Raw genomic sequence first — 20,096 nt, 5'->3', positions numbered from 1 at the left:
AGGAACTGCTGCTCTATATTCTTCAGCCTGTACTACAGGGAAGATTGGAGTTATGCTTGGAAAAGAATATTAACTTCATTAACCAAATGAGGAGGGTATTTAGGGTGAATCAGCATGATTTTTGAGTGTTTAGCTTTGTTTAGTTCCCTTGGTTAAATTAATAACCCAGTCTCCAGTTTGAGGCAAGTGTTTCTAAAACAGAATGGAGAGGTTTCCCTTAATAACCCCTTCTCCCTGCCCTGGGAGAACCTTCTTAAACCAGCTTCAAAGTAAATGAAGCTCCCAGCTCATTTTATACTCCAGTCCCTGTTACCTGAGCTCCAGACACACCAGTCACAGCAGTGCTGGGTGTCTCCCAGGTTCTGGTGCTCAGGGAACCTTCGTGGGGCAGCCAGTACTCTTGGTGAGTTGAAGGAATTGTTGGGCATCAGGGTACAACCCCCTCCAAACCAAAACCAGGGCAAACTGTGACACAACCTGTGACATGACCTAATGGCCAGGGATTTCCCAAAGGGAGGATTCCAGCAGGGTTTTAACGCATGTTTCCTCCAAACATCCTCTTCTTTTGCAGGTGCTCAAGCCATGCATGGAGGTCCAACATCCCCATTTGCACTGGCCTTGCTACGTTGGGCAAGGTGGTGAGTTTTATTTCTGCTTTTGCTAAAATCTTCACAGGTTCTTCATCATATAGAGCTGATAACCTCTCAGATAACACCCCCACCCCCCCCAAACCTGAGGAATTTCACAGAATCCCAGAATGGTTTGGGTTGGAAGGGACTTTAAAGATCATCTAGTCCAACCTCCCGGGCAAGGGCAGGGAATTGGCACAGCTCAAGTTGGGTGTGATGATGAGACAAACCCAATCAACACAAACAGAAAGTCATCATGGAATTCCAACAAGAGAAAACCCAGCTCATGGACACACCAGAAAAACCTGGCCTGCTTGTCAAGGAGAAATTGGTAGGGAGCTATCAGGGATTTCTCCCAGCAAAATCCTCCCCAAAGGACAAACTGTTAAATCTAGAGTAATTAATGGATGTAGCTGCTACCTGCAGAGCACTGTAGAGTCTGGTGCTCACATTCTGTCACAGATTTAATGAGAAATAGGCTGCTTCAGCAAGAAGCCTGGGTTTTGATAGCTTTGATTAATGTTTTCTTATCACTTTGCTAATTATATGCAAGGGGTCACCTCTGTGCAATGGGAAAGAATAGCCAGAGAGGGTAGAAGCAGCAACAGATGCAGAAGCAGGGGTGAAAGTTGGAAGAAGCTGCATGCTAGCCAGGTTTGGGCTTGGCTAGGAGAGGTCATTTTTCAGCCATGGTGGTAGGACAGTGCAAGGCTTTGCACAGGGTCTGCAAGGGAATGCATAGAATCACAGAAACATTTTGGTTGGAAAAGACCTTTAAGATCATCAAGTCCAACCATTAACCCAGCCCTGCCAAGGCCACCACTGCCCCATGTCCCTCAGCACCACATCTACAAGGTTTTTAGATCCCTCCAGGGATGGGGACTCCACCACTGTCCTGGGCAACCTGGGCTAGTGCAACCCTTTTGGTGAAGAAATTTTTCCAAATATCCAATCTAAACTAAATATCCTCTGGCACAACTTGAGGCCATCTCCTCTTCTTCTATCACTTGTGACTTGGTGGTTTGCTCTCAGACAGCATATCCTGCCTCTCCAGGTTGCTGATGCCTTGCATTTCTGTTGTGCATGCCTGCTAAAAGGCAGTGGTGCCCCCTCCATCCTGACACCTGAGAGTTTTTTTGCTGGGAAGGGCAGAAAACAGCTGGTCCTGCAACCCAAACTGCCAGAGCAGTCTGAGCTCCTCCTGTCAAGATTGCACCACCCCAGCCATTCACATGCTTCCTGGGTTTGACGTTTGTGCACAGACCCCTCTTGATGGTGGGCACCAGCCCTGTGGGCACCACCCAGGCTCTCAGCTGCACAACAAAGGAGGCAACAGCCTCCTCCTGCAGGGACAGGGTGACACCACTGAAGTCACAGAATCACAGAATGGTTTGGGTTGGAAGTAACTTTGAAGATCATCTAGTTCCAACCCCAGCAGCACAGGCAGGGACACCTCTCACCTGTCATGGTGGTTCCTTCTGCCTCACCTCAACAGCAGCATGGGGAGGATCACACCCCTTCCCTTATTCCAACAAAATGGCCCAAAAGCTGAGTGGAGCAGCCTAGCAAGGCACTGAAAACACAGGTTTTACTGGAGGTGAGCAGCATTTTTTAGCTCAAAACAGACCTAGTTTCCATAGTCTGAAGGAGAAAGAGCCAAATACATTCTGCTTTTCTCCTGGCCAGACATGTCTTAGCTTTCACACTCTGAAACTGTAGCATCTTCTGGACACAGGCTCTCTCTTCACTGCTGTCCATACAGAGTCTGGCACACAGGAGGACATGACCTGTGTGTCATGGGGAAGGACGAGCAGGATTCTCAGGTGCTGTGGCCAAGATTGGGGCACTGAGTGATCGCTCAGCCTGTGCTCAGCAGCAAAGGCAAAAAAAAAAAAGCAGAAGAGATAAAGAAGAAGAGGATGACATAATTTACAGAGAACCAACATCTGAAAAGAGAAGTTTGGAAAGGTGTACAGACCAGCATGACATTCAGACATGCTTCAATGCCACCTCCTTCTGTCACATCAAGCCAGCCTGGCTTCAGAGCTGCAGAGATGTGCATGGCTTCTTGCAGTAACAAAAAGACAAAGAGTCAAGGCAGAACATTACCAGCAGGACACAAGGGGATGTTCCACCTCCACAAGGGGAGGTGTCTGAGATCCCTAGTGGCACAGCTGGAGCATCCCAACATCTTTGTGAAGCTGTGAAGTCTCTAGCCACCTATTCAGACTCCTTCCTTTGGTACCTTGGCCACATTTAGGTACTTACTGTGTGTCCAGGGCTGAGAAATAACCAGTTCAGCTATCTCCACCTTGTGGGTTCAGCAGGTTAAGGTGGACAAGAAGTTATGTTAAGTAGGATGGTCTTAAGATAGACCCAGAGCTCCAGCTAGGGCAATCACCAGGTTTTTTTTTGCTTTATAATAGTCAAATCAAGTAAACAGAGGACCCTTGTGCTCAGCTTTAGGTCTGCCAGGGAGATGTCAACCTGTTTCAGTGGAAATTTTGAACGTGAGTTAGGGAAGGAGAGACAAGCATGTACCCCCAGGATTTTGGGGAAAGGTTCTGGACAAGGATCCTCTCCCATCTCTGCAGGATGAGAAGGTCACCAAACTAGGCCATGCCAACACGATTTGTTGTTTCTCGGCCCTTTTTTCTGAAGTCTGAGAAAGATTATGTTTGTTGGCTATTATTTTGTCACTTGACATGTCACTGGGGTGGTCTCAGGTGACCACTGAAGGTTGTGGTCCCCTCACAGCAGGTGACATGCAGTGAGGAGACAATCTCCTAAAGGTTGTGCAGTCTGGAAAGAGCCTTCAGATGCAGAGGGCGCAGAAGCTGCACAAGAGCTCTGAGTATCACTATTTTGAACTAAACCCTCATTTTATAAAACTCACTCATGTGGATATATTTGGAAACTCTTTTTTTCCTTGGCTGTTCCACCTTTGCCTCTGTGTCTAACTGATACGATCAGTTACTAATTAGAAAACCTGTATTATGAGAACTATGACAACAACAAAACCCATGGAAATTGTCAGTGTTGTTTCCCATTTCCCTGTATCTCCTGCTGTTGTCTTCAGAAAAAATTGACTGATCAAAGCATTTTTCACAGATTTTGCATAATTCTGTCCTGGATTTAATCCCACCATTACCTAAGTGTTTGTCTTTTTGGATTTTTGTTTGGTGTGTGGCATGGCTTCAACTCTGGAGCAGGGACTAATGAGATGTTGCAATCCAAACAATTTGCAATCATGATATGGAGATGAAGGAGACCACCTCTGGAATGAATGGCTTTGGCTCATTTTGGGTCAGATACCCCTCATTGGAATTCCAAGTCCAAAGACCCCAAGACACTGCAGAGGTAAGAAGGTTGAAGTTCAGCCCCATGCAAGGATCTGAATTCTGAAAATCAGGTCCATCTCTAATGTAATCTTCTGGCTATGCAAAGACTGTTGTGTAGTTGCAAAAAGGAACCACAAAATCTTTAACACACATTATGCTACCGTGTGGCCACATATTTAGCAAGAAAGGTTTGGAAAGCCATCAGAACCAGTCAGAAGATGAGCCACAACAGAAAAGACCTAAAAAAAAGGCACCAAGAGCCTGTTTGGATGATCACGGCAAAGGTCATCATCAACTGTGTCTTTGAAGGTTTGGATTTGAGGTCTCCCCTGAAAAAGACCTAACTTCCCACCCCTGGGAATGATGGCATTTCCAAGCAACCCAGAAATGCACATGAACTGGCAGCTTCCTGCCCCCAAAAAGGGCAAAACAGGGCCAGATTTGCAGTTGCATGGAGCAATAATGTCTCACTGACCTCAATGATGGCACCACAATAAACAACAGCCAAGTCCCACAGATGATCCATCTGAAGTGAATGAAAATTATTCAAATCTCAGAAAAAAAAAATAAAATCTCCCAAACTTTGGCTCGGGCTGGTTCTGATTTTGTCCAAACCAAATTCCCATCATGACAAAGCTCTTCTGAGCTGAATCCTAGAAATGAATGACACAGTCATAGACCTGCATCTATTCAACAAGCCATAAAACCACATCTCCATCACACTGGTCACTTGAAAAGGATCCTCTATAGATAGTGCAGGAAGAGGAAACATCTGACAAAGAGCAAAGCACATTCCTTGCCAAGGAAAGGGGAATATACAACAGAGGAACTCATGGATTCAGTTTACCTTTGGTGTGGGTGTGGGCGACTGGCCAAATGTGCTGGATGCATAGCCACAGAGAAACTACATGAAACACAGGTAAAAAAAAAAACAACACAAAAAACACAACAAACAAAACCAACAAAACAAACAACAAAACACAAACAAAACAGAGACAGAGAAGAGCAAACAGTGAAAAGAAGGAATAACCCAAGTGGGAGCCTGACATCGTCAGTCTTGTAGATCCAGCTGTTCAAATATCTCAGAAACAAAATGCATTAATTCTTCAGATTTTGTCTGTCCTCCTCCTGGCTTTTTCCCTTCATCTCTACATTCACATCCCTGAAGCTGAGGGAGCTGCCACTGCCCAGCTTCTGGGAACAACTCCCCTATAGCTTTTAACCTCACTCATTATCCATCCAGGTTCAGCCACCCCCACTCCTCTCCCTCACACATCCCTGCTCTCCTGTGACCAGTGCTCTCAGTTCACAGCAATTGAGAAGATGATGGGCTAAAAACAGATTTTCACAGAAATTCTAAAGAAATCCCTTCCTTCCTCCCTAATTTTAATCCAACAGATCAGATAATTTCTACATAATTTAAATTATCACCGAGGGGAAAGCCCCCTATTTGTTTTTCCCTTCACCAGTTTCCATCCTTCACTGCTCCTTCCACCAAGCAGTGCTGCCAGACCATGCCAGCTGATTCCTCAGAGGAATGGGTGTACAATTCCCACTGAATACATCATTTCACTTGCAACTGCAGAAATCAGTCTGCATAGCCCCTTGGCCTCCAGCAACACCCAGTTCACCACACTGGTTTTGTTGTGTAAAATATTCACCACACTGGTTTTGTTGTGTAAAATATTAGGTCTTTCAGGTACCAAACAGTTACTACAATATCCAAATAAACACTCTTGACTAGTTTTCAACCTGCAATCTGTGGCTTTCTCAAGTTTCTGGCCTGCAAGGATCTCACCTGAAAGACTGAATAGAAAGCAGATACAGATTTGCTTTTCATTGACTCAAAAAATTCCACAGACTCATTGATAAGCTCTTGAGGACCAAAGGTTGGAAGCTGTTGAACAAAATGCCTCATTGTTTGGTTTTAACCCTTTGCAGAAAAGCCACTTTTCTCTTTTTAAAGGAAGTTATTAGATTTGATTGACCTGGACTGTCTCTGGAAGGTTCCTCCTTGTGTGTGCACACTTCCAAGAAGAGCCTTTGCCCCAGCTCTTTGTTACATGCAGTTAATTCCCATGACCAAGGCTCACCTTCTTTCTTTTAAGGGATGTTATAAGAAAGGGGCTGCAATGATTCTTAAATTTTGGTGAAAAGCAATAGCAAAATTATCCCAGTCCCAGGTTGGATTCTGCTTGAATGGTTGATAAGGGGTTTGTGCTCTCCCAGTTCACATGAACATCGTGCATGTTTAGAGGAAATGGTGCCCAATATTTGTTCCTCTTCCAGCTCCATGCCAGTCAGGTTACAAATCTTTCATTCAACAAGAGAAAAGCTGAGATCATTAAAGTATCAAAGCACAGGGACCTGCGCTAGGGAAAGATTCTGAAGATGTTCAACAAAACTGTAAAAGGTTTATTTCAAAAAAGTGCTCTGATGGTTTAAAAGGTCTCAGTTCTCAGGTCCTAGAAAACGCCCAGGTGAAAATCTCAATTCTGCTGGCATGTACTTCCAGCATATTTTAATGATCCTTGGTAGGAGTTCCTGTGAAGAAATCTGAGTGTATGAATTTAAGGGCACCCTCCCATTTGTTCCCCAGAGGGCATCTGCCCAAAGAAGCAAGAAATCATTCCCAAGGTGAACTGCAAAGCTTGCACCAAAAATAAAAAAAGCAGCGAGGAACAAGCAACAAAAAGCAAAGTAAATGGCAGCACTGATGCTAAGGGAGTTAGTGTCTCGTTCAGCAGGAGTATCCACATCTGGGGAGAGCTTTGAACCTCCCAGCAGTGTCATGCCAACCAGTAGCTTAATTGGGGTTGATAAACATTATCTTCTTCTTAATGAAGTCAAAAGGATATTAATAATTTCAACATGAGCAAAACTGAGTGGCTAAAGGTTGTGAAGGAGGCTTGAAAACGCTTCTGTAGCCTATTTAGAGAAATATAGTGGGAATTTAAATGTTTCTCTCCCTCAGCAGGCAAAGAAATTCAGCGCTTAAATTGGTTGGCACTCCTGAAAGTCCCTAAGTCCCTTGGACCATCAGTGGCATTGGCTGGCATTTGGAAACAGGACTCCAACTTCTAAAAAAACTTAGTTGCTTTGGAAAAGTGTTATCTCCCCTCACGCCCCCCCAACTGCTGTTCCTTGGCATTGCCTGGGGGAAGATGGGGGGATTTGGCCATACTGACCTATCTGGGGAGACTTTCAGGTTCTGCAAAGTTGGTATTTTAAACCAGTTTCTCCTTGAAATCTGGGAGCCAGGCTGATGATGCCTCAGCAGGGAGATGTAGATGTTCAACTTACTCCAGAAAGCATCATATATTTGTGTTAATAATGGTGAAATAGGCACTAATCTCAGCATCTAAGATGGCATCCTAGTGACAAATGTTCACATGGGTCAAAATTGTTACAGTTATTGTTAAAATATCTGTGCCTTTCTGCAAAGCACATGGTCTTATCCCACAGAGAAGATGGGGCAAGTACATGGAGGAGTGGGATATGGAAAGGGGAGCTTTAAAGTTCAGCTTTCATACCTGATATCCCCCCTCTCTGCTGTTGTAGCAGTAAAACACAACTGTTAGCTGGTCCCTCCCAGTCCTGCCTTGGTGCTTACAGGCAGGTCCCTTCATTCTCCTCTGGTCTGCACGTGTTTGGTTTTCACTTCTCACTCTGTTATATGCAGGTTTGGATTACTCAACTGGAGAGGCTGGCTCCTTCCCTCTCAGATTTCTACAAACCTTGTTCTTCCCATCCCTATGCAACCAGGAGAAGAGCAACCACAACACAGACCAGTCTTTGACCAACTGACCACAGAGAACTGGGGCTGTGAGTGTGGATGTGCCAAGGTTGGCTCACGGGTTTGAAACACCCCCAACAGCACCAGAGCAACGTGACTCTCTGCAAATCTTCTGCCCCTTCCAGGAACAACCCCCCCCACCTCCCCCCTCACCCCCATCAATAAAGGTCTTCTCTCTCCTGCATTACCATTGCCACATCTGCTTGGAAGATCTGCTTGATGAACTTGTTTTTTGAGGAATGCACCAGCTGTATGATGTCTCCGTGCAGCGTGTCCCTGTTTTTCTCCAAGAAACCTAGAGGAGTAATGGGACAACACATAGATGACACAGGGCAACAAGGCCAGGATCTGCCCTGCAAGCAGGCTTTGTGTTGCTGGACTACTGGCTGTTCTTCAGCAGGCAACAGGGGGGAAGAGTGGGCAGAGAAAGGGGGCCCAAGAGAAGGAAGAAGAGGCCCATCTTCAGACTGGATGGAAGATGCACGTGGTGCAAAGTGCTGCCATTCCACCACGGGCAACACACAAACAAAACAGCACCCCACTCTGCATCTCATGGGCACTGCTGAAGGGCCAGGTCATTACAACCACAGATGACACTATGATGAGCCACCATCCTGCCCTGCTCCAATGCAGCAGCAGCTCATCTTCCCCCAAGCATCCCCTCACACCAAACATCCTCACAGCCCAGGAGCTGCTCCATACCTTTTGTTTCGTAGTAAACAATTCCAGCAAAGTGGTTAATGCCAAACTGGGTTTCATAATTATTCTTTGGAGGAATATAGTTGGTGTTAAGCTTGTGCTGGGAGTTCAGCTTGTGTAACATGGTGGCATCTGTACCCTGTGCATGCAGGAAAAGATCTGACATTTAACCAATTCCCATTAAAATAAATTTCCATTCAATAGTTCATTTATTTTTTTTTGTCTTGGGTGATAATGTGCATTTTGAGATGCATTGGGGGGGGTACCTCAAGTGCAGAAATTAAATTATTGAAATACCACCTGTGTGTTGTGCTATACTCAACCTAGTGCTCCAGAGGGAGTCTATTTAACTTATTTTTTTTCTCTGAAACTTTGTGAAATGCTATTTTTGAGCCTCTCACAGGCATATTCTCCCATCAGAAATACAAACTTGTTTTAAGCATGGTTGTGGCACTCAGGGAACAAAATGTGACACAGCAATACAAACTCCAAACAAACCACCCCCTGGTGAATTTGGGGCTGCTCAGAGATCTCACAGGGTGCCAGCACTCAAAGTGCAAAGGGGGTAAAAATAGAAGGGACACCAGCAGCAGAGCTGAGCCCAAAACATACCTTGGGGAACTTGCTCTCCTCGTCAATGAGGGAGATGATGTTCATGGGCTTGATGGCAATCATGTCCAAGGCATCCTGGTTATCAGTGAACTCGATGTGCTGCCAGTTGATGTTCTCCAGGTTGTACTCCTCCTGCTCCAGTTTGAAGACGTGGCGCACGAAGAACTGCTGCAGGTTTTCATTTGCAAAGTTGATGCAAAGCTGCTCAAAACTGTGGAGGGAAGATGAGGGAGAGGCTATTTTAGGTCCTCCATGGTCTGTATTTCTCCATTTCTCTCCATGCTTGAAGCAACACTGTCAGACCACATCAACCAGTTGGCGAGGTTGTTGGTGGCTGAGAATTTCCTTAACAGTTTGAAGAATCACTTTTTCTCCCTCAGAACAATGTTATAGCCATTATACATGTGCAGCCTAAACCAATCAGTTCAGGACACGTGTTGTCTGCTGCAACCTAAAAGTGATTAGCTCTGACAGTCTCTCACACAGAAAAAATCTTGGGCCAGCCCAGTCTTGTTCATCCTAGGAGATGTGAAAGGACAAGACCTCGAGGTGGTGAAGGAGGGTTAAGACCCATCTCTCCTTTTTTAGACTCCATACCTGTTCACAGTGAAGTTTTCAAAGCCAAAGATGTCCAGGAGGCCGATGGATCTCCTGACACTTTTGAGTTCCTGGGAAGGAGGCCTGTAAATGGCAGCATTGATCTTCTCCACGATCCACACAAAAAGGCGTCCATAGATTCCCTGCAATATCCCAAAGATGGAGGTCACTGAGACAGGTTAGCACCTTGCCCTGCTCATCTGCATGACCACTTCAACCACGATGGCCCTCCCTAAAGCATGGCCAGCAGCTGGACACTCTTGAAGACACGCTCACCAGCTCTTGACAGGGTTTAGAGTTTCAAGAGTCATTACGTAGATCAAGGAAAACAGACCTGAAAGCCTAGATAATTAAAAGCAAAATCCCAAACTTAGAGAGTCTGTATTTTGGATCTGTGGGCTTGTCTATCCCCTCAAAGCCACAGGTGATGCTTTCTCTAAGTGCTCTAGTGGCTGCTGAACTGCTCTATCCCTGTTCCTGTGACATTCAGCTTTATTTACTGCTACAGACATGCCCAAATCCTGAAGTTCAGGTGTGGGTGCTCCAGGTGTTGGTAGAGCTGCTCTAAATTAGAGCAGCTGAGGATCTAACCCTGGGGCTCAAGCTGGGCTGTTTTCCTGAAGCTGAGGTGAAACCATTTCAGAGTGCTGGATCCTTCCATAAGTCACCCTGAGTGTAGACAGTTTGAAGTGGAGACTGCAAATTCCCTGAAGACCAGGCTATCTAGACTCCTTCCATCTCAACCCTTTGTGCATCCTGGTAAGAGCACAAAGGCCACCTGCTGATCTGAGCTCACACGGGCATCAGCTTTTCCTCTGCAGTGGATGTTCTGGTCTCAAAACAGGCAGATTCCTTCAGTTTACCCCCAAGAGCAGACAGGAAGGCCTTGAGAGTTACCTTTACAAAAGCGTCCCTCACATCCAGCGCTTGCTCCATGCTGAGAGGGGTGGACACAGTCTCACCCCTGGTGATTATAGTCCGGCTGGTAAGGCAGTTCATCAATTCCTGAGGGTCCACCTGGCAAAGACAGTGACTTTACAGCACCACGTGTCCTTACAATGGCCTGGGCTACCAGCCTGAGTGTGTATGAGAGAGAGGAACAGTGAAGTTCCCACAGCTGGAGGTAAGTGACTTTTCTTGGCTCTCCAGGGCAAATATCTCAGATGATGTCACAAGCATTTTCACAGACAGAGTAATCAACACATTTATAAAGCATTTTACTATAGAAAGTGTTCTTGTGACTTCGTGTGAAATGTTAATGAGGTGTAGGGAGAGAAGATGAACAAGTGAAGCCTGCATGGCTTTATCCTACCATCATGAATGTAGCTTTGCATCCCCTTGACACCTTTTCATACTTCTGAGATCAAGCTAGGGAAATGCCCACCCCCTGAAGTACATGAGAACAGCCTGCAGACAGCTGTGGATCACACCCTGGGACCAGTGTTGAGTATGGAGATGAGATGGTGTCCCTGAAGGACCACTAGGGAGGCCACTGAAGAGTGCTCCAGCCACTGCATGGATAGTTTGGATGAGGGTCATCTCACCTCACTTCAGATACACGCAGTATAGGTGACATCTGTGTCTCAGCTACTGTATTGAACTCTCTTTACATCAGTGAGGGAAACACTATTTTGGAGATTGAACTATTTTGGGTGACCTTTTTAGGATGTCATGTCACCAAAGTGTCTGTTTCTCTCCACTGGCTTGAGGAGGAGCCCAGGCACCCAGCTCAGATGGAGACACCTACTTTCAGGCTGCAGGTGCAGGGGCAAAGTGTGGCTTTCCCAGGCCTCTCCAGCCTCCTGGAGAGTACAAGGAGAGCCTGGCTCAGATGGAGTTTTGCCACAATCTAGAAATATGGGAATAAGGCAGCAAGGGGACAGCAGGAGGGCAGAGCCACTGACCTCCAGCAACGATGCTGCAGTGATTAGTGACGCCGACTGAACAACCTCACAGGCATCCAGGTTGTCATAGGTCCGAGCTGGGGGGAGGAAAGGCAGAAGAAAAACCATCAGTGAGGGACGTGGCTCTGCAGAAGGTGGATGGGCTGAGGGAAAGGGTCTTTCTCCACCTGCTCCGTGTGATGGCCAAGCAGTATCTGGCCATCAGAAGGGAGAGGAAAGTTTATGCAGCTGCTGGAGTCCTGCTGCTGGCTGCAAAGGACCTGTGCTCTGCTCTGCCAGCCACCCCAAATGACTGATGGGGTAAAACCACTTCTGACATGGAAGTGCTTTAGGCTTCTCTCTTCCAAAGAGGTTTCTTAAATCACTGTGTCATTTCTGCCAGCAGGGCCGTTTGGCACCTTTGCACAGGCATGTCCAATCACTGCCAAATGTTCCCTTAGCCTCTCCTTGCAAAACCTGAGTCTCCTGAGTGTCCTTTGGCCATATGCACTGTCCCTAGGTTCAGAAAAGGTGTTACTGAGCATGCTGGAGTCTGGCAACCCTCCAGAGTGGCCAGGTGGACTTATTCCACCTTTCTTGTCCTGAAATGCCACAACAAGCACCTGAGTCCTTGGCAGGTGGTATGGACACAACCCCCTGTCCCTAAGCTTCACTCCCTCTCACCATGTGGAATAAAGAGTAGGAGTGTCCTGAACCATGTCCCTGTTTGTCCTTTACCTTCATACTGCAGGTTGCCCATGTGCAGGATGGCAGCCAGCAGCTTGGAGATCTCCCAGTTCTCCGTGTCGGTGAACATCAAGACCTTCATGGCAGAGCGGATATTGGCGTATTCCTTGCTGTCATCCCTGCCATCACAGGTTGTGCAGTTACCCTGGGGAGGCAAAGAGGTGGCACAGTGCATGGGATAAAGCAGAGGACATCTGGGTGTAACCCTAAGCCACCCAGGGCTTCCCTCTAAATCAGAAGAGATTTTGTTCAAGGGATGAATAAACAAAAGATGGTGCTGAACCTGTGGATCTGGCCCTGCCCTTTGGTGTATCCTATGAGTAAGTGCTCAGCCTTGTGACCTGCACTTACCCTGCTGTCCCCAGCTACCCTGTGTCTGGCTGCAATTGGCAGAGGAGAAAAAGCTCCTTGAGATGGGGGTTGGACTAGATGATCTTTCGAGGTCCCTTCCAACCCCTAAGATTCTGTGTGAGCAAGAAAGGAACATGCCAGAGGCTCCCACTGACCCAGATAGAAAGCTGGGTACATAAGCCTTGCTTCTGATGGACCAGCCTTAATTACAACTGCTCCTACCAGCTCCTCTGGGTTGTGACACTGGGAGTGGGGCTGGAGGTTTCTGGCTTGGTCAGACACGTGCAGCAGAGACACCTCAGAACGTTTGCTGCTGGGAATGCACCAACCAGCCATGGAGGAGCATCGGGTCGCATCTAACACCCTGGTTATTTCCAAACAAGTGGCCTGGGCACCAAACAGCAAAATCATCCAAGCTTTTGTCCTGCTCCACAGGAAGAGTGAAAATAATCTGGTCTATAGGCAAGGGTTAAGGGTTTGCACTATGACCGTGAGGCTTGTGGTGGTGGCACAAAGAAGTCCCTCAAACCCTGTGGCTAAGACTTGGGAAGGTCATAACCAGCAAAGCAGCTCTTGGCTGTGAAGGAATGACCTCTCTCTTCTTTCTCCCCTGCTAACAGTCTCTCACCACCTCAGCCCACCAAACCTCTGCCTTGCTGTGCTCTCACCATTGCAAGGTAGTTGTAGTCTGTGGCTTTCCCAAGACCCAGCTTCTTCTTCTGCTCCATGGTCATTCCTCTCAGCATGCAGTAAAACACGTGGTAATTCCTCTCATCCTGGGCCTGCAGCAGAAGAACCAACATCAGCCCTGCTAGAAGGGCACCACAAAGGTTGACTGTCCCAGTGCCAGCTCCTACACCTTGCTATGGTGTCACCTTACCTGCCTGCAGACCCGGGACTTCTCCAGCAGGTACTGCTCAATCTTTGCCCCCTCGATGGCTCCCCTTTTGTTGAAGTGGATGTCAATGTACTTCCCAAATCGGCTGGAGTTGTCGTTACGGATGGTCTTGGCATTCCCAAAAGCTGCAGGGAAGAATTGCAGTGGATTAGAGAGGACCTGATGCAGGGAGGATCATGGATCTGGTGTCATGGGCAAAAAAAAATTAAAAATGGAATCACAGAAGGGTTTGGGTTGGAAGGGACCTGAAAGATCATCTAGTTTCAACCTCCCTGCCACAGGCAGGGACACCTCCCAGCAGCCCAGGCCGCTCCAAGCCCCATCCAACCTGCCCTTCAACACTGCCAGGGATGGGGCAGCCACAGCTTCCCTGGGCAACCTGGGCCAGGCTCTCCCCACCCTCACACCACAGAATTTCTCCCTAATGTCCAACATAAATCCTGTCACTCCCTGCCCTTGTCCCAAGCCCCTCCCCAGCTTTCCTGGAGCCCCTTCAGGCACTGGAAGGTGCTCTCAGGTCTCCCTGGAGCCTTCTCTTCTCCAGACTGAACACCCCAACTCTCCCAGCCTGGCTCCAGAGCAGAGCTGTTTCAACCTTTGGATCATCTCTGTGGGCTCCTCTGGACTCTCTCCAACAGCTCCGTGTCCTTCTTGTGCTGGGGACCCCAGGACATGGTTGGCTTACAAATAATAATCAAATGAGTGAGGCTGAGGGGGCAAAGAGCAGCTCCAAGACCTTTCCCTCAAGTTTGGCTGCTCCAGTTTCATCTCGGTGAAGGGAAACAGGATATACTGCAGATGTCTGTCCTTGAAAGCATGGACAGAAGCACCAAAAAGGAAGCATGGGAATGGGGTGACCTCATCCAGGAAGACAGGCAGGATTTTGGCAGGAGCTGATGAAATACAAGAGGGTTGAGCCAGTCTGGCTGGAGGACCCTGCAGCGTGTGAGGTGACGCTGTGTGGGAAGTGACAGAGCTGCTGGGGAGTGAGTTGGTGACTGAGGGGGAAAGGAAATCCCTCGTCCCTTAGGGAAATACTGAGGGATTAAATCAACCTCCAGAGGGAGACTTCACCTTCTGCAAACAGAGCATGTGCAGGAAAAGGTGCCCATGTCCATCCTCTGTGTGGGTATGGACTGCTGGCATGAGCGTCCTGGCCAGCATGCCTGGGCTCCAGCATCTCCAGCAGGTGATGGAGATGTATCTGAAACACAGAGCCTCTGCTTCCTTCAATCCTAGCAGGGATGATGTGCCTCTTCCCAAACTCCCTGTCTGCATGCCATGCACCAGGATGCTCTACCACAGATCTCTGGCAGCCCTACAGTGCCCTGACAGCCTTGGTGCATCTCCATGCCATGGCTGAAGGAAGCCCCAACAGGGCACAGGGAAAGAAAGCTCAGCCTCTCATCTGCTCTGCTAACAGTTTTCATGGAAAGCTGTTTGGACAATCACATTTCTGTTTCCTAGGGGGCTCTTTACAGAGCAAAATACTCTCCGAGTAGCCAGGGAGGTAAAAATAATGTTATTCTTTAAGGAAAAAGCTATTTTTCTGCGTAAGTGTTAAAGGTCCATCTGGCATCATGTTGGGGCCAGAGGCTCAGATCACCTATTTAATTTACAGACATCCAATTAAAGCAGGGGAGCTGATCACAGGAACAGATTGCCAATGAACCTGTGAAGGCCAAGGAGCCAATTCTCCTTATCTCCTTCTTTCCTGAACTGCCTTTGTTTCTTTTTTTTTTGTGTTCTGCTGCCATTCTCTGATCTTGGAAGGAAAAGGTGGGGTTTGTTACTTGTGCATTGCTGTGCATACAGTTATCATAGAATGGTTTGGGTTGGAAGGGACCTTGAAGATCATCTTGTTCCAACCCCCCTGCATGGGCAGGGACACCTCCCACCAGACCAGGTTGCTCCAAACCCCATCCAGCCTGGCTTTGAACACCTCCAAGGATGGGGCCTCCACAGCCTCCCTGGGCAACCAGTTCCAGTGTCTCACCACCCTCACAGTGAAGAATTTCTTCCTAACATCCAATCTAAATCTCCTCTCTTCCAGTTTGAAACCATTATCCCTTGTCCTCTCACTACACACCCTAGTAAAAAGTCCAGCATGAGGAGAGCTGGTGAGATTTTTCAGAAGACCTTTGTGTATTTGGTGAATAGCATTTTTAAAATCCCAGACTAGACTGAGAATGAGGTAAACTCCAGATTTCTGCTTTGAATTCTTTTTGGAAAAAAAAAGGACTGATTTCAGTGGAAAACCTCACATTTTTAATTGTAATTGAATAAAACAATTGACAAAAAAATTCAGGTTGGCTGAAATGTTTCACTTTCAACCATAGTTTATAAAAAATACTAATGGAAAATTTGACAGCTCAAATCAGAGAATATTTACCTTGTGAAAAATAAATTAAGAAACTGAATATGCTGCTTAACAAATGTCTACATCATTGCTTTTGAATTCTTCTTAATGTTGTGACTTTTTGAAACTCAAAACTCAACAAGAATTACTTACATTTGGCCCTATTTGGTGCTTCCTGAATCTGTTTGTTTGTTGCTTGTGGTTTTTCCCCCCCCCCCCCCAAAAAAAAAAAAAAGCCTCCATTATCTGAGGCCTCACCTTCTAAGATGGGATTTGCCTCCAGGACCTGCTGCTCAATCCAGGAGTGCTGACCACTGATGGCTGCCAGGAACTGCAGAATCAGTTTTGTGCTTTCTGTCTTCCCTGCTCCAGACTCACCACTGCAAAGACAAGAGGAATTGAGGTCAGTGAAAGCCCTCCTACACTCCTGCCCTTGTCCTTCTCTTTGTCTTCAAGAGACTGATGTCTCTGTGCCTCTTGTGTTAGCACAAGTAGGATGAGGCCACTAAGGATGGGTTTCCAGCATCCCATGGGTTGGTTGTAGGAGAAATAGTAGGACATCATAGCTTCCAGGCAAGATGTAGATTTGCTTTACAGCCCTTTTGGTCCATGTTGTTGTTTGGGTTTGGGTCCCTCCAGCAAGTGCCATCACTCAATTAGCACTAAGAAGGTAATGAAGCACTTTCAGACAGTGCTTTTGCAGGTGTGATCACCAAAACACAAGCCTGTGGTCCAGGGGCTGGCTGGTCCCATGGACAAGATTCATCAGCAGCATTGAGCTGCCAAAATGCTCTGGAAGGCAGATTGTGAGATATTGCCTTTTAGTGCCAGGCATTTCCATGGGTCCCCCAGACATGTCCAACTGAGGGGGAAACAGGAGAGTAGAAGATCACAGGACAGGAAGCAAGAGTTACTCCTCAAAGCTTTCTCTCCATTGAACACTGGCTCTGTTAATGCCCTGACCCCATCACCGTGCCATGCAGGGTCTGAGAACAGGTTGTTTCATCCATGGTGGCAGTTCTGGGGTAGGGTACAAGACTCAGTGAGGGCCCTCTGATTGTACGAGAGGGAGTGCTGGGCAGAAAGCCCTTCCTGTGAGGCAGTGGCCTGTCCAATATATGAGGTAGGCAGTACAGGTGATTGAAATGGACCTTAGAATCATAGAACGGTTTGAGTTGGAAGGGCCCTTAAAAACCATGTAATTCCAACCTCCCTCTGTGGGCAGGGACACCTCCCACCAGCCCAGGTTGCTCCAAGCCCCATCCAACCTGCCCTTCAACACTTCCAGAGAGGGGGCAGCCACAGCTTCTCTGGATAACCTGTGCCAGTGTCTCACCACCCTCACAGTCCAGAATTTCTTCCTCATATCTAATCCAAATCTCCCCTCTTTCAGTTTGAAACCATTCCCTGTCGTTCTATCACTCCAGGCTGTTGTCAAAAGTCCCTCCCCAGCTTTCCTGGAGCCCCTTCAGGCCCTGGAAGGTGCTCTCAGGTCTCCCTGGAACCTTCTCTTCTCCAGGCTGAACACCCCAACTCTCCCAGCCTGTCTCCAGAGCAGAGCTGCTCCAGCCCTCCCAGCATCTCCATGGCCCTTCCCAGGACTTGCTCCAAGAGCTCAATGTCCTTCTGCTGGGGACTCCAGAACTGGACACAGAACTGCAGGTTGGGTCTCATGAAGTGGAGCAGAGAGGGAGAATCACTTCCCTTGATCTGCTGGCCACATTTCTTTTGATGTAGCCCAGGACACTTTTGGCTTTCTGGGCTGCAAACATGCATTGGTTGGCTGGCCACTGTCACACTGCATCATGCCTGACCTTGACTCTCCTTCAGGCCCCACAGGATGCTTTTTTGGCCTACAAGGTCATTACTTCAAGGCCTTTTCAGTCCCATGTACCTGAAATACTGTGCATGGGATGCTCCAGAGTTACGTTTTTATACAACAAAGTTTAGGGTAGACACTTCTTGGAGAGAGGTGGTGCCCTAAAAGCACAAAGACTGTCTGAGGGTTCAGAACTTAACAGGATAGTGTTGAAGGGCTGAGGGAACCAAATCTGGTTCATACCACCGTTTGGCAGAGACACTGTGTTGCACAGACCCACAAGTGTGACCAGGCATTTCTTGGTGCCCAAGGTTGACCAGTCCAGAGCAGAGCAATGCAGGGAGACACCAGTTCAGCAGTGTGAACAACCCTAGGTCCAGTGCTCACGTTTGTCTCTGGCCCTTCCTTGTGCAGAATGTACAGACCTCTGCATCTTTGATGTCTGCAGGAGTATTGAGCTTAAATTTAAAAGGGGAGGCTAAAGATGCTACTGGTTAAAGGAGCTACTGGGTTGTAGCTAAGTACCTTTTTACTATCAACAGTGACTGCAAACAGAGACCACCTCTGACCTGGGAATATATGGATGGAAGATACAATAGGTCATTCAGACTTCTGATTCTGTTTGATCAACCACGGTGCAGGTGCTCAGCATCCCTTTTCAGGATGTGGCCCATTTGGAAACTCACCAACTCACCTTATGATACAACACTGGTCCTTGTTGTTGCGCTGCATGTTGAAGTAGCAGTTGTCAGCAATTGCAAAGATGTGTGGTGGCATCTCCCCAATCTTTTTGTTGGTGTAGAGGCGTATCTGCTCAGGTGAGTAGATGGGTAGGAGCTGGTAGGGGTTTACTGCCACCAGTATTGAACCAGTGTATGTCTGGAGGAGAAGAACATGAAGGTTTATGAGGGCAGTGAGATGTGGCTGAAAGGCTTTGGAAGCTTGGATGGAGTGTGGAGGCCAGAAAAATAAAGCTATTTCAAAAGCTGGATGGAAGATGATGTTTAAATCAAAGATGCTTGCAGGGTGGAGCCTGGAGCAAATCTGGAACAAATGTCCCAAACCATCTATGTTAGTTCATACTCAGCCCTACTCATGCACAACATGGATTCCAGCCTTAATTCATAGTTCAGATGCTCCTCAGGCAAGATTCATCATTTCAAGTCAAGCTCATGTTTGCAAGAAAAAAAAAAAAATAGTGCCAAAGCCAGCACATACCCATAGGGATTAATTGCATTGCACCAGTTATGAGAAACTAGAGATCATAGAATCACAGAATCACAGACTGGTTTGGGTTGGAAGGGACCTTAAAGATCATCTAGTTTCAACCTCCCTGTCACGGGCAGGGACACCTCCCACCAGACCAGGTTGCTCAAGGCCCATCCAACCTGGCCTTAAACACCTCCAGGGATGGGGCAGCCACAGCTTCCTTGGGCAACCTGTTCCAGCATCTCACCACCCTAACAGGAAAGAACTTTTTCCTAATATCCAACCTGAATCTCCCCTCTTTAAGCTTCAAACCATTGCCTCTTGTCCTCTCACTACACACCCATGTAAAAAGCCCTACCCCAGCTTTCTTGTAGGCCCCTTCAGATAGTGGAAAGTTGCTGTAAGGTCACCATGGAGCCTCCTCTTCTCCAGGCTGAACAACCCCAACTTCCTCAGCCTGTCTTCATAGGGGAGCTGCTCCAGCCCTCTGATCATCTTTGTGGCCTCCTCTGGACACCCTTGAGGAGTTCTGTGTCCTGATGAAAGGGACCTGGAGACCATTGCCTTATCTCCAAGCAGGACCAGCTGGTTCCAAACTATTCCTGACTGATGTCTGTCTAACCTGTTATTTAAAAACCCACAGTGGACCTGCTAAGCCTCCCTCTGCAATATATTATTCCCTACCACCTCTGCCTAACCAAACCTCCCCAAGCTGCAATTTAAACCTTGCCCTGTGCACATGGACGTGGCCCACAGAGTCCTGACAAATTCCTTCTCAGCTCTTTCTGAGTCACTCTGAGAAGTGGCTTTTTGTCCATCCCATGCTCTCTGTGGCACTCCAATGAAAAACGTCCTGGGCTTTGGGCAGCAAACCCCTTTGTGGTGTCTTGCTCTTGCATTTCTGCCCTTCCAGGAGCTGTTTCTTTCAAGCCTCTCACAAAGGACTCTCATCCTTTGCCATCTTGCTCAGATGCAGCTGTGAGGTTAGGAGGCTTGGCCACGACCCAAGCTCAAGGCAGACAATAAAGATCTTCTTCCCTTTCTTCACTTAAAAGCTAGTGTGAGTCAACAAGGATCCAACTTGGGGTATGAGATGATGGCTGCTTTCACCCCATGACTTCAAAGGAGCCAAGTCACCTTCTCTAGGTTAACTTTT

At 47.4% G+C, this 20,096-nt stretch overlaps 1 protein-coding gene across 2 annotated transcripts in view; it reads right to left on the bottom strand.

The window, feature by feature from the left end:
* Positions 1-20,096, bottom strand: part of MYO7A (myosin VIIA) — a 69,193-nt gene that overhangs the window by 42,656 nt on the left and 6,441 nt on the right. Inside the window, exons 4-15 of one of the 2 annotated variants that reach the window (XM_051608824.1) lie at positions 18,426-18,610; positions 16,171-16,292; positions 13,536-13,678; positions 13,324-13,437; positions 12,296-12,449; positions 11,579-11,655; positions 10,572-10,691; positions 9,675-9,817; positions 9,078-9,288; positions 8,469-8,604; positions 7,955-8,061; positions 4,818-4,874 (exon numbers count right to left, since the gene is read on the bottom strand). In XM_051608824.1, the coding sequence (XP_051464784.1) occupies positions 4,818-4,874; positions 7,955-8,061; positions 8,469-8,604; positions 9,078-9,288; positions 9,675-9,817; positions 10,572-10,691; positions 11,579-11,655; positions 12,296-12,449; positions 13,324-13,437; positions 13,536-13,678; positions 16,171-16,292; positions 18,426-18,610 (1,569 nt within the window). The remainder of the gene's footprint in view (positions 1-4,817; positions 4,875-7,954; positions 8,062-8,468; positions 8,605-9,077; positions 9,289-9,674; positions 9,818-10,571; positions 10,692-11,578; positions 11,656-12,295; positions 12,450-13,323; positions 13,438-13,535; positions 13,679-16,170; positions 16,293-18,425; positions 18,611-20,096) is intronic. The other variant, XM_051608825.1, reaches the window with a different exon arrangement.

The sequence above is a fragment of the Apus apus genome, chromosome 1 (assembly GCF_020740795.1).
Source record: "Apus apus isolate bApuApu2 chromosome 1, bApuApu2.pri.cur, whole genome shotgun sequence".
NCBI lineage: Eukaryota > Metazoa > Chordata > Aves > Apodiformes > Apodidae > Apus > Apus apus.
This window is presented reverse-complemented; position numbering and strand designations above follow the sequence as displayed.